General features: G+C 48.2%; 1 protein-coding gene across 1 annotated transcript in view; it reads left to right on the top strand.

Moving 5' to 3' along the window:
• The window catches only part of STK10 (serine/threonine kinase 10), a 115,620-nt gene that overhangs the window by 38,509 nt on the left and 63,677 nt on the right, over nucleotides 1-13,434 (top strand). Inside the window, exon 3 of the mRNA XM_058546000.1 lies at nucleotides 10,325-10,373. Within this exon, the coding sequence (XP_058401983.1) occupies nucleotides 10,325-10,373 (49 nt within the window). The remainder of the gene's footprint in view (nucleotides 1-10,324; nucleotides 10,374-13,434) is intronic.

Below are 13,434 nucleotides of genomic sequence, written 5' to 3'. Positions count from 1 at the left end.
GAACCGAGCCCAGATAGGTCCCAGTTCAGGTCCTGGTTCTGCCACTTACTATTTGTGGGACCGTAATGTCTCTGAGCCTCAGTTTCTCCATATACAAAATGGGTATAAAATATCACCAAATGCTGATAATAACTGGTAACGTTTATCAAGCATTTACTTATTGTGTGTTGGGTAATGCTCTAAGGGCCTGGCATACGTTATCCTATTTAATCCTTGCGATAAACACCATGAGGTACAGGCATGTTTTAGGATACCCACCTCAAATAGTGAGTGTGAGATAATCTGTGCAAAGCACTTGGCATAGGGCCTGGCACAGAGTGAACTCTCAATTTCTGTTAAATGTCATGGATGGGGAAACTGAGGCTGACCCGGCAACAACCTGGCAACTGCTTACCTCGTGTGGAGGTTGAGACCACGTAGGTGAAGCAGCTGCACACGTGGGATTGTCTTTGTGTGTGTGTTTAGAAGGTGGAAATCAGCTTGGGGCAGCACCTTGGTGTCGCTGTTGAGTCCTGAAGGGTCGTCTGGTGGAGAAGAGGCTGACACTCTGGCCCTCTCAGTCCTGAGGACTGTTTGGCTGACTCCTCATTGGCACAGCTCCAAAGAAGTTTTCCTAGTAACCAGTCCCAGGGCAAGTCTGAGAGGGCACTGGGCCCAGAGGGAGAGAATGCTTGAATTGAGCTGTGCAGGTACCGTGCTGCAATAGTGCAGCTGCAGGGTAGATGCCTGATAAACCCACGAGTGAATCAGTGAGTGATCAGAGAGGCGACATGGCCTGCCAGGATCACGTAGCCAGGCTCTGACCCTTACGCTGCACCATGACAGCTGCTTAATATAAATTGGTGGAGAACGGAGGTAAATACAGGTTTCCATTTTCCTTTGGCCTCCAGCCAGAGAAGAAAGCCTGCGACTACAGGCTGCCGTGAAGTCCCCGTCGGGCACCCTGTGGGCGTGTGTACGGCCGAGGTCTCCAGGGAAACAGAGCTCGTGGGTGCTGAGGAGGGAAACCAGTGCTGAGGGCACTCATCTACCAAGAGGGCCTGGAAGAAGCAAGTGCCTCCGTTACCTGAACGTTCCACCGGTGTCCAAGCTCGGGCGGACCCGCCGTCTTAACACGTGGCAGCTCTCGTGAGCAGCCTGGCTCACACGGGCCTGGGTTCTGATCCCAGCTCTACTGCACCAGCTGTGGGTCCCAGGAGGGGCGGGAGGGCAGTTTCTACCTCAGAGGTTGAGTTGAAACCTTACAATAAAGATGTTCAGGTGCCAGTGGGGCTGGTGTCTGACGTGTAGGCCCTCCCAGCTGGTTGGCGAAGAAGTTGAGCCCAGGGATGGAGTATGAGCTCTCAAGTCAGAGCATCTGGATTCAAATCCTGGCTTCACCTCTTATTAGCTGGGGACCTTGACAAGGTACTGAGTCTCTCTACGCCTCAGTTTCCTCATCTGGAATTGGGGGCAGTAAGCAACTGCCCATGGATCAGATCTGGCCTGCGCCTGTGTTTGTAAGTGAAGGCACTGGCCAGGCCATTCGTTCCAGTGTCTCTGTGCTGCTTTCCTGCTGCAGGGACAGAAACTGTGTGGCTACAAAGCCAAAAGCGTTTACTGTCTGGCCCTTTACAGAAAAAGTCTGGGGACCCTTGATCTATAAAGTGGGGATAATAACGGTATTTACCTTACAGGCCGTGTGAGGATGAGATGAGAGACTGAATGAAGGGCCTGGGACGGGGCTTGGCGCTTAGGTCAGTAGTTTTCTGAGCTGAAGAGCACTTGAGTCACATCGTAAGAGCCCCACGGTCTATTCTCTGGTAGCCACCCCTCTTCCCCCGGTGCCCCCTGCTCCCAGCCCCTGGCAACCACCATTCTACTTTTTGTCTCTATGAATTTGACTCCTCTACCTCATATAAAAGGGATCATATTTGCGTTTTTGTGGCTGGCTTATTTCACTTAGCATAATGTCTTGAAGGTTCATCCATGTTGTAGCATGTGCCACAATTTCCTTTTTAAGACTGAATAATACTCTATTGTATGTATATATCACATTTTGTTTTTCATTTCATCTGTTGATGGACACTTGTGTTGTTTCCATCTTTTAGCTATTGTAAATAATGTTGCTATGATATTAGTATACAAATATCTGTTCGATATCCTGCTTTTTTTGGTGAGGAAGATTAGCCCTGAGCTAATTTGCTGAATTCATTTGTTAGTTCTAACGGTTTCTTTGTGTGTTTTGTAATCTTTAAGGGTTTTCTATGTATCAGATCATGTCATCTGCAGAGATAATTTTACCTCTCTTTGCAATTTGCTTACCTTTTATTTCTTTTTCTTGCCTGATGGTGCTGGCTAGGACTTCCAGTATTGTGCTGAATAGAAGTGAAGAAAGTGGGCATCCCCTTGTCTTGTTCCTAATCTTATTTATTTTTTTGGAAGGAAGATTAGCCCTGAGCTAACATCTATGCCCATCTTCCTCTATTTTGTATGTGGGTTGCCACCACAGCATGGCTTGATGAATGGTGTAGGTCCACGTCTGGGATCCGAATCTGCGAACCCCGGGCTGCCTAAGTGGAGCATGCGAACTTAATCATTGGCCATGGGGCCAGCCCCTCTTGTTCCTAATCTTAGAAGAGAAGCTTTCAGTCTTTCACCATTGAGTGTGATGTTCACTATGGATTTTTCATAAATGGACTTTGATACGTTGAGGTGGTTTTCTTCTATTTCTAGTTGTTGAGTGTTTTCTCATGAACACGTGTTGAATTTTGTCCAGTGCTTTTTCTGCATCAGTTGAGATGATCATGTGTTTTTTTATTCTTTTCATTCCATTAATGTGATGTATTACATTGACTGACTGTCATATGTTAAACCATCCTTGCTTCCAGGAACAAATCGCACTTGGTCATAGTGTATAATCCTTTTAATATGCTGCTGAATTTGATTTGCTAGTATTTTGTTGAGGATTTTTGCATTAATATTCATCAAGGATATTGGTCTGTAGTTTTATTTTCTTGTAGTGTCTTTATCTGGCTTTGATATCAGGGTAATGCTGACCTCAGAGAATGAGTTAGGTGTTCAATTTTTTGGACATTCTACTTTAATTTTTTGGAAGAGTTTAAGGATGTTTGGTTGAATTCACCAGTGACGCCATCCAGTCATGGGCTTTTCTTTGTTGGGAGGTTTTTGATCACTGATTCAATGTCCTTACTAGTTACATGTCTAGTAAGATTTTCCATTTCCTCATGATTCAGCCTTGGTAGGTTGTGTGTTTCTAGGAATTTGTGCATCTCATCTAGGTTATCCAGTTTATTGCCGTACATTGTTCATACTACTCTCTTATAATCCTTTTTATTTCTGTAAAATTGGTAGTAATGTCCCCATTTTCATTTCTGATATTAGTAATTTGAGTCCTCTGTTTTTTTCATAGTCATTCTGGCTAATGGACATATATTTTTAATTATCTTGGGTATATATCCAGGAGTGGAATTGCTGGATTATATGGTAATTCTGTGTTTAACGTTTTGAGGAAGTGCCAGACGGTTTTCCACAGTGCCTGCATCATTTGCATCCCCACCATCAGTGTATGAGGTTCCCGTTTGTCTGTATCCTGGCCAACACTAATTGCTGTCAATCTTTGTAATTCTAAGCACCCTAGCAGGTGTGAAGTGATATCTCATTGTGTTTTTTTTTTTTTCCCAATAATTTTATTTATTTATTTATTTTTTCCGCCAAAGCCCCAGTAGATAGTTGTACGTCATAGTTGCACATCCTTCTAGTTGCTGTATGTGGGACGCGGCCTCAGCATGGCCGGAGAAGCGGTGCGTCGGTGTGTGCCTGGGATCCGAACCAGGGCCGCCAGCAGCGGAGCGCGCGCACCCAACTGCTAAGCCACGGGGCCGGCCCTCATTGTGGTTTTGATTAGCATTTCCCTAATGACCAGTGATGGTGAGCATCTTTTCATGTGCTTATTGGCCATTTATATATCTTTTTTGGAGAAACATCTATTCAAATCCTTTGCCCATTTTTAAATTGGGTTATTTGTCCTTTTATTATTGAGTTATAAGAGTTCTTTATATATTCTGGATACTAGTCCTTTATTAAATATATGATTTGCAAATATTTTTCCCATTTTGTGGGTTGTCTTTTCACTTTCTTGGTAGTATCCTTTGATATACAGAAGTTTTTATTGTTGATGAAGTACAATGCACCTATTTTTTCTTTTGTTGCTTATGCTTTTGGTGTCATTTCTACCCACCTGATCTTTCCTAATCCCCATATACTCCTAGACACACATTCAGAGGCCCTCAAAGCTTTTTTAAAAGACGGGAGGATATTTAAATAATTATATTTATATTTATACTTATTTTTTTAAAAATACTCATTGAAATAGACTCCATCTGTTTCTGTCTGACCATCTTTAATAATACAAATCCCTAAAGCCTCTGCAAATACCCAGGGCTTCTCAAACCGTCACTTAGTAGAGGCTCACCAGGATGATCTTACATCCTACCCAAGCCCCTAGCTCTTCAGTTAGAGGCAGGAAGAAAAAGGAACACTGATGATGAAGTTCAAGTTAATAAGGAGCATAAAAGAGATGAAAATTCTGCCAGTTTGCCCCTGAGATTTCTCTACCACCATCTTACATTATGTTTTTGCTAGAGGGAGGAGAGATGTGGCCCCAAGATCCAGGCCTTTTGCAAATTCCTGTAGAGCACTGGTTCTCAAAGTATGGTTCTGGGACCAGCAGCAGCATCCCCGGGGCATCTGTTAGCAACGCAGAATCTTGGACCCCACCCCAGACCTACTGAGTCAGAAACTCGGGGTGGGGCCCAGTGATCTGTGTTTTAACAAGCTCTCCGGGTGATTCAGATGCACGCTCAAATTTCAGAACCACTAGTGTAGTGTTTTTAGCAGATCACCTAGAGATTCCTAGGAAAATCTTATTTTTCCAATGAGATGGCACCCTTGACCTCCTCTCTCATTGCCCTAATTCAACCTCATCATCTCTTGCCAAATGTGAGATCAGATGCTTTCGGTAACAGGTAACAAAATCTCAACTCCATCCAACCTAAACAACAGAAGATATTAAGTGGCTTGCATATCCTATTTGGAAAGTCCAGAGGGGAGGTCAGGTTTGAGTGGGAGTTTGAACAGGGCTCCGTTACGCTGTGGTTCTTTCTGCCCTGTCTTTGTATCAGCTTTGTTTTCACACTGGCTTCCCTCGTGGTTGCAAGGTGGCTGCCTGCAACCATCAGGGCTGTGTGCTTCCTAGTTGGCTCCAGAGGGAGACATCATGGCATCCCACACCATCAAGCAGAACTCACCAGCTTTGCTCTGCTTAGACTAATCCTGAACCAGCCATCAGGGCAAGAGGCAGAGAATTCCTCTGATTGGTTTAGGCCCCTACCCTCTCCCCACCAGGGATGAGATGAGTCCCACCCAGCTCTCACGTCCGTTTCACAAAGGGGAAGGAAGAAATGCCATGTGTGCAGGGGAAAGGCAGCCATGATGCCCAGGGCACCAGCACTGATAAAATGGCCTTTTTGCTGTTTGCCCCGAATCCATTATTCTCTTGCTTTCCCAGCCTCCAGAGTTACGCAACCAGGGGAGCTCCTAAAGCAAAAAGCTGTCTACAGCACCTCTTGTTTAAACCCTGCGGTTCCCCTCCCCAGGCACACACACAGCTCTCAGGATAAAGTTTATACATTCTTTGAGATGTTCCAGTTCTAGTTCTGGTTGATCTTTCCGGCCTGTTTTCTTCCCATCCTTTTGAACCCCATGGATCACTCCACCATTCTTCCTTCCACACTCTTCCATGCTGCCCTTCTTCTGCACTTGCTATATTCTGTCTGGAATGTCCTAGTCCTTCTTCACTTGGCAGATTCGCCCTTCAAAACCCTGCCCGGATGCTCCTCCTCTGAAGCCCTCCAGGATGCCTCCAGGCTGGGTTACCCGCTGCGGCCACAGGCTTCTGAGTAGTGGTGTGCCTGCAGCTCTCACCTCTCACCTCCGTATCTGCCTCTGTCTGTGATCTTGGGCCACAGGCCTGTCTGATCCGTGCTGGATCCCCAGGCCTGTCACAGGCTAGGAGCTCAGATAGTGTTTGTTGATTGAATTCTACTTTTGTTGCCTCCACCGTGCCTAGCAATGCGGGGCCCCTGGTAGATCCTCAGTTGACACTTGTGGCTGGATTAAACTGATCACAAACCTCCCTTCATTGGATCCTGAGAAAACCCTGAGCCACAGGCTGCTTACCACCCCCTCAAGGAAGCATGATGGACGAGCCTCTGATGGGTTCAAGGAGTCGGTCCTTGGTCCTTGGAGCTCTTGGATTTGGGGCTTGGTGAGCGCTTCGAGGGCTTCAGCTTTGCACCCGGGAGCCCTTGATCCTGGGAGCCCCCTTCCTTCCCAGGACGCTGTGGGCCCTGGCCTCCTGGGGCTTCCATTGTGGACGGGCACAGATCCCCCTCCTCCTTCAGGTGAATGGACTCATCTAGCCAGGGGTTATTTTAGGCCAGTTCTTTCCATTAAAAAAAGTTAATTTCTAATATAAAATTTTATAACATATTTGTTGAATAAAATGTGTAAAATACATACAAGTGGAGACCACCTGCCATCCTTCCCTGGGTCTTGATGTTGTGCTTCTATTCTCTTTTCTAAGCATGCATATTAAGTAACTTCCTAAGGTACTGAGATATTGTTTTATTTTTATTTACTGTTATTATTGATTTTTAAATTGAGATTATTATTTTGTTAATTAAACCCCATGCATTTCTGTGAAAGCCCTCTGGAACCCCACCACTGCCAAGCTGGAAGGTAACGTGTTAAGACCCATGTCATGGGACCCAATAAGAACCACGTCATGAAAGGGACATTTGTTTTTTTGCATCACACAAAAGGCACTAAGATGTGAAAAATTTTAAACCAAAAGGAAGGAAAAAAAAAAAACACTTTCAAAAAAAGAAGAAGAAAAACCAAACCATGTTTTGCCACATGTGAGAGTAGTCGGGCCATATTTACAAAAAGGCTAGCGGAACATCACCCTGACATATGCTCTGCTTAATGCCAAGGACCGCTAAAAAAAAAAAGCTTCACACTTTTGAAGTGTGGGCAACAGGACAGTCATTTCCTAAAAACACCTCATCAGAGTCCATATACAAATTGTGAAATGTCGTGGGTTTAATCCTGGCATAGAACCAAAGTTGGGGCATTTACTTATGGGAATAAAACCAAAGCTAAGCTCAGAGCTTCCTAGCAGCCAAGGCAAAAAAAAAAAAGGGAAGTGCAAGGGGTCATGGAGCTCTGAAATTACAGAAGAGGAAGCAAACCAGATTGGCAGAACTCTCGCTCCTTCCTAGCACTGACCTCTGGAGAGGAGGGGTCATGGGGGCCTTGTGTAAGGGCGTTGTGTAAGGGACAGTTTCACTGAAAGACGCAGGAACTGCCTGGGTGGCCACTTCTCATACTGACTCTTGATAATAGCTGACCTGTGTTGAACTGTAGTTCTGGGAAGGCATATTTTTGTCGGAAGCCTAAATAACAAGGTCTAAGGGTGATGCTTTCTGGTGATTTCGTTTGCTCGAGATTGAACAAGTTCGTATGAATTGATGTGGCTTTTGTGTTGTGCATCTCATTTCACTGTCTTCACGTTGGAGGGAGAGATGATTGGTGCCATTTTGCAGATGTGGAAGTTGAGGCTCAGGGAGATTAAGTGGCTTACCCAAGGTCACATAGCCAATTAAGTGGCACTACCAGGACTCGATCCCAAGTCTACCACCTTTTCCTTTTCATCTGCACCCTGTTAGAGAAGGGGGGAGGGTCTGAGCCTGTCGTGTATCCAGTCTGTGTGAGGCCTGGGCCCGTTGCTTTATCAACACCACCTCATCCAGACCTTACAGGAATTCTGGGAGTCAAGAGTATTAGCCCGTTTTGCAGAGAGGTAGGTCCTAGCCCAGCGGCGCACAGATAGTAGGGTGGGGAAGCTGAACAGGGGTTCCTGGCCTGGGTTTGGTGGTGGGACTTCAAGGCATGCAAGAATTAAATGGAATTGCATAAACATTTGTTTGTATTTACACTTTTCTGGATGTGAGGAGAGAGGATAGCTTTCATGGAGTCTCAGAAAACACACAAAAACAAAAACGAATGAACCTTGAAGCTCGAGGAAGGAGTCCTCGTAACAGCTCATACTGACTGAGCCCCAGCCAGATGCCCGTCACCCGTCGAGGCCGGGATGGCCTCGTCATTGCGGTGGGGTTTGGGTGTGTATCAGCCCGTCTCTCCGGCTGCTCACAGAAAGCAGCCTTGCATGATGACACGTTTTGCTGCTTTTTCACTGTCGCCTCTGTGGCCGGGCTTTTTCTAGCAATGAGTAGGATTTTTTGTCCTCTTTTGTGGAGCTGAGAATTATTAAAAGGCAGAATGATATGCTGTGCTTCAAGAGGCCGAAGCCTGTGTCCAGGTCACCTCTGTTCTCTGGCCTCTGGGAACAAGCTTGGCTGGGTGGTGCTTGATTAAATGAACAAATGAGTGAGTGAGAGAGTGGGTGGGAGAAAGAATTACCTCTTCCTCAGTGTTTGGGTTGCAAGACATTAATACGTCTCTGATGACTTTTATTCAGAGTGATGGTCACTGGTGTTAGAAGTCCTGGGGGAGCTGAGATTGGGCCCGATGTTCCAATGGCCAGGGAGGACCGGAGTCACCATAGGATAGCCTGTCCCTGGCAGGCGGTGGTGTGCGAGCCGACGGGTGACCCCCTGCGTAGCTCTCTCCCACGGCAAGCAGCCTTCCATGGCGTGGCTTGTCTGCTGCCCTGGGCTAGGTGGGCCGGCACCATCTTGCTGCCCCTAGAACCCAGGACCTCTAGTGTCCCTGGCCCAGCTTAAAGCCCCCTGCTTGACCTGCTGTGGTGTCTGGCATCCAGGTGTGGCTTTTCCCCTAAAAATAGCCCAGTGATGGGGCCCAGTTAAGAGCAACGGCATCAGCAGCCCCCTGAGAAAACGGGCTCAGACGGTTGAAGTGACTTGCCCAAGGCCACAGCCAGTGAGCAGGGGGCCTGGGACCTGGGTCCAGCCGTGCATCACTGCATCCTCATATTTACATCGCCAAGAAGCCTTGGAAGGTCGGCCACAAGCTGGAGGCCTCATCGAAACACTGAGGCCTGTCCTACCTCTTCTGGCCCGATGTTGGGAAAACGGCTGAGATTTTCTCTCCTGTTTGGAGAGCGAGGGGGCCTTTTTGAGCGCCCCACCAGCAGTGTGTCTGCCTCTGCCTCTGCTGAGCATGGTTGGAGGGACTTCACTACAAGCAGGAGCTGGAGCTGGGAGGAGATTCTGGGAGTGTGTCCTGAAGTTTGTAATGCTTCCCCCTGCCCCACCCAACTGAATCTGTACTTGAAGAAAAGAGAGAAGGCATCTTTGCACACGATAGGACCCCCGAGTAGGAGAAAGAGTGAGGAGGGGGGTGAACTAGAGAGGGAGGGCCTGCGTCGGTACGCACGGCCCTGTTGACTTCTCCTCTTCCGTCCCCTGCACAGGGATGGGAGCCCCTCGAAAGCCTGGGTCTGATTATTCTTGCAGGGGTATCTATTGGGTGTGTGTTGAATGAATGAATGAATGACCTAGGGGTTAGATAACCTGCTTTCCTGTCCAGGACCTGCCATCAAACAATCTCTGTGGCCTTGGTCAGTCACATCCCATTTCTGGGCCTCGGTTTGTCTGTCTGAGCTGGTCTTCAAGGTGCTGGTGTTCTGATGTTCTGAGCCAGCGAGGGCCCTGGGCTCTGGTGGATGGAGGGAGGCGAGAGACAGGTGCTGGGACTCTGGGAGGACTTCGCCGGCTTGTATGTGGGCCGAAGGTGTCCTCTGAGGCTCGTGGCTGTGGAGGGTAGGAAGTGGGGCAGCTGACAGGTCTCATTTTCACCTCCTAAGAGTGCTGCAGGATTGGCAAGGAAGGCATCATGTCCGTCTTATGGCCGAGAAGGCTCTCAAGGGGGTGAGCAAGCAGGGCATGGGGGAGGGGAGAGGGAGGGTGCGGGCTTGGCTGAAAAGGCTGTTTGCTGAAGCTGCGGGTTTCCACGGCAACTTGGTTTTTCTTTTTCTGAAAAATGAAGTGCCCCAGTCACTCCTCTGGGTGCGGGAGCCTCCTGTGAGGGTTGTGGCCAGATTGGGGGGGTGGTGCAGACTGAACAGGCCCTGGGGCGGGGAGAGGACAGGCTGGGAGCAAGGGGATGGGGCTTTGGGTGCTGGCCGGCCCTGCCTGGGTCAGGGCTGGCCCCTGGGGTTCTCCCCAGCTCATGGGCTGTGTGCCTGGCTCACCATCACTCTGCCTTGTGTTTTCTGCAGATCATGATCGAGTTCTGTCCTGGGGGAGCCGTGGATGCCATCATGCTGGGTGAGTCTTCCTTGATGCAACGTGGCGTGCGGGTCGGCTGCGTCTAGGACCGGCATCCTTCACTCCCCACCCCAGGAATCCACGTGGCCTGTTCGAGCACCTCCCTGCTCTGTCGCATTTCGGGAGCAGGGGTCGGGTCCTTGGAGAGAACGCAGGACACTCAATGGAAGACCAACATTTCCCATTCAAAAAGCGATGTGACCTTGAGCTGGTCACTCGCCCCCTCGAGAGCCTTCTCGGCCGTAAGACGGATGTAATGCCTCCGTTGCCGACCCTGCAGCACCCTTAGGAGGTGAAAATGAGACACCTGAGAGAGGTTCTTTGAAAAGTGGGGATCCCCACCCATTTTGTAAGAGCTTAACAGGGATGTTGTCAGGTCTTGATGTCCCAGGCAAGCTTGAGGAATACAAAAAGATCTGTTAGCAGTCACCACTCTTTTATGAATAGTCACTGTATGCCAGAGATTGTGGTAGCTGCTTTCACGTCTGTTATCCTCATGTATAAAATCAGAAGGGGTTATCTCTGTTTTCTTCTTGACCAGACTGACACTTAGAGAGGTTAAGGAGCTGGCCCAGAGTCACACAGCAGAGCAGAGATGTGACCCAGGTCTGGGTGGCCCCCCTCCTGACTGCTGCCTTCCACCCACCACACATCCCCTGCTCTTGCTGGCCTGGTGGGCAGTGAGTGTGGAGAGGCTGAGGGTCTGCGGCCCCAGACGGTTGAGTGACACATTCAGGATTCTGGGGTGGCTCAGGAGAGGAGGGGCCTTCAGTATAATGTAGCACTATTCAGCCACCTTTTTATTGTGAAGAAGGTATTTTCCCCTGAGTTTAGCTCAGGAATGTCTCAAATCTATGGCAGCCCTTTCCCATCCTGAGCTGTAGAAACGCTGGTCTTTCTTGCAGAGCCCCATGCCACTCCCAGAGTTCCCAGGTGGGTAAATGACAGTAGCCAACGGGATACGGGCACTTGTGATATGGCTCTTGGGTGTGCCTTGTCTCAGCAAAGACTGCCATTGAAGATCTTCATTGTTCTGGGTAGAATCTAACAAGATAAAAATGGTGGTCTTGTATGAATTGAGGATCTCTAGGTTATAAGCAGTCCAAGACTATTCAAATTGGTTTAGGGAAAAAAAGGAAGGGGTGTGTGAGAGGGGGAAATTTATTTGCACAAATAACTGAAAAGTTCAAGGGTGGCTGGCTTCAGGCAGAGCTTAATCTAGGAGTTTTTAAAAAAGCTATCATAAGAACTTGGCTTCCTTCTTCAACTTTTGGCCCCACTTTCCTCTGTGTTGGCCCCATTCTCATGCTGGTTTTCTCTTCTCGGTGACAAGATAGCTGTGGGAGCTCCAGCCATCACATCTAAATTCCAAACAGCAGGATGGAAGAAGGGAGGGTAGGACAACTCCACAAACACACACTCTGCTGCCACTCTTAAGGAGATGTCACAGAAGCCGCACAAGACACCCCCATTTATGTCTCATTGGGTAGAACATAGTAACACATGGCTGGAAGAGAGGCTGGGAAATGTGGTCTTCTAGCTGGGTGGCCATATGTTCAGATACTAAAAAAGAAGGAGAGAAGGGGAGCCGGCCAGCAGCCTCTGCTTCTCCTGGTGTGCAGCTTAGCTGAAAAAGGCGTGGGGGAGAATGTCAGAGATGGAAGAGGCATTTGCGCATACCAGATCCTTGACCTCATTCACAGCTGGGTGTGACCCCGGGCTATGGCTCAGTCTGCAGGCAAACTCACTCCCTGGCTCCCTGGCTCAGTTCTGGTAGAACCGACTGCTCCAGCCCCAAGTGGTTTTCTCTCTGTTGGTGGCAGCAGTCAAAGGAAAATTGCCATTGACGTTCTAGAAATCTAGGTGGGAGAAGAGAAGCTGGGATGGGGAGCCCTGACAAGATGAGAGCCAGGGCCTGGTTGCAGCTCTGTGATGAGGGGTTGACTGTCCTGCAGATGCCTGCCCACTTAGAGCGACTGTGGCCTTGGTCGTCTCCCCATCGCCCTGCAGAGTTGTGTAGAGTGAGGGGCCTGGGCTCGGGATCCGAGGGACCCGAGGTCCATTCCAGGTTCCTCTGCTTGGTAGCTGTGCGGCACTGGGCCGGCCCCTTTGTGCGGTGGGGAGGATGTCCACGTGGATGGCTCGGCACTGTGTGGCCGTTCTAGTTTGTTGACACCCGGGTCCGCTCTGATCTGGTGCCCTTGCCTTGCCAGCTGTTAAACATTTTGGCCCTCAGCCCTCCTGCAGAGGAGACAGTGAGGGGCGGGATTGGATGTGGTTTCAAAGGAGACTCCGGACTCATCTGCAGTGTTGCAAATGTTTTTAATAAGAAGAAAGTGTTCATGTAGTGCTGTGTAATCAAAAATTAATCTTAAAAATGTGTGATTCCAGTTATGTGACATTCTAGAAAAAGACAAAACTCTAGGGACATAAATCAAATTAGTGATTACTTAGGGGCTGGAGATAGGAGGTGAAAAGTTGATTACAAAGGAGTACAGGGGAATTTGGGGGACTGATGGAAATATTCTATATGTAAATTGTGGTGGTGGGGATGTGACTGTATACATTTGCCAAAATCCATAGAACTGTACCCCTAAAAAAAATACATTTTGGGGGCTGGCCTGGTGGCGAGTGCTCTGCTTTGGCAGCCCGGGGTTCACAGGTTTGGATCCCGGGCACAGACCAACGCACCGCTTGTCAAGCCATGCTGTGGTGGCATCCCATAGAAAGTAGAGGAAGATTGGCATGGATGTTAGCTCAGGGCCAATCTTCCTCAGCAAAAAGAGGAGAATTGGCAACAAATGTTAGCTCAGGGCTAGTCTTCCTCACACACACACACACAAAAGTGAATTTTACTGTATGTAAATTATATCTCAATAAACTGGACTTAGTAAAGGTATCCTATCTATGTCATTGGGTTATTGTGAAAATTAAATGAAATGACGTACCCAAATAATAGCCCCATGCCTGGCACATTGTAAAGGCTCAAAAAACAGTGGTGATGAAATCGTCATCATTGTCACTTTGATTATTCCTATTTCATTTGTATAAGTTCATCAGA

Source organism: Diceros bicornis, chromosome 1, assembly GCF_020826845.1.
Source record: "Diceros bicornis minor isolate mBicDic1 chromosome 1, mDicBic1.mat.cur, whole genome shotgun sequence".
Taxonomy (NCBI): domain Eukaryota; kingdom Metazoa; phylum Chordata; class Mammalia; order Perissodactyla; family Rhinocerotidae; genus Diceros; species Diceros bicornis.
This window is presented reverse-complemented; position numbering and strand designations above follow the sequence as displayed.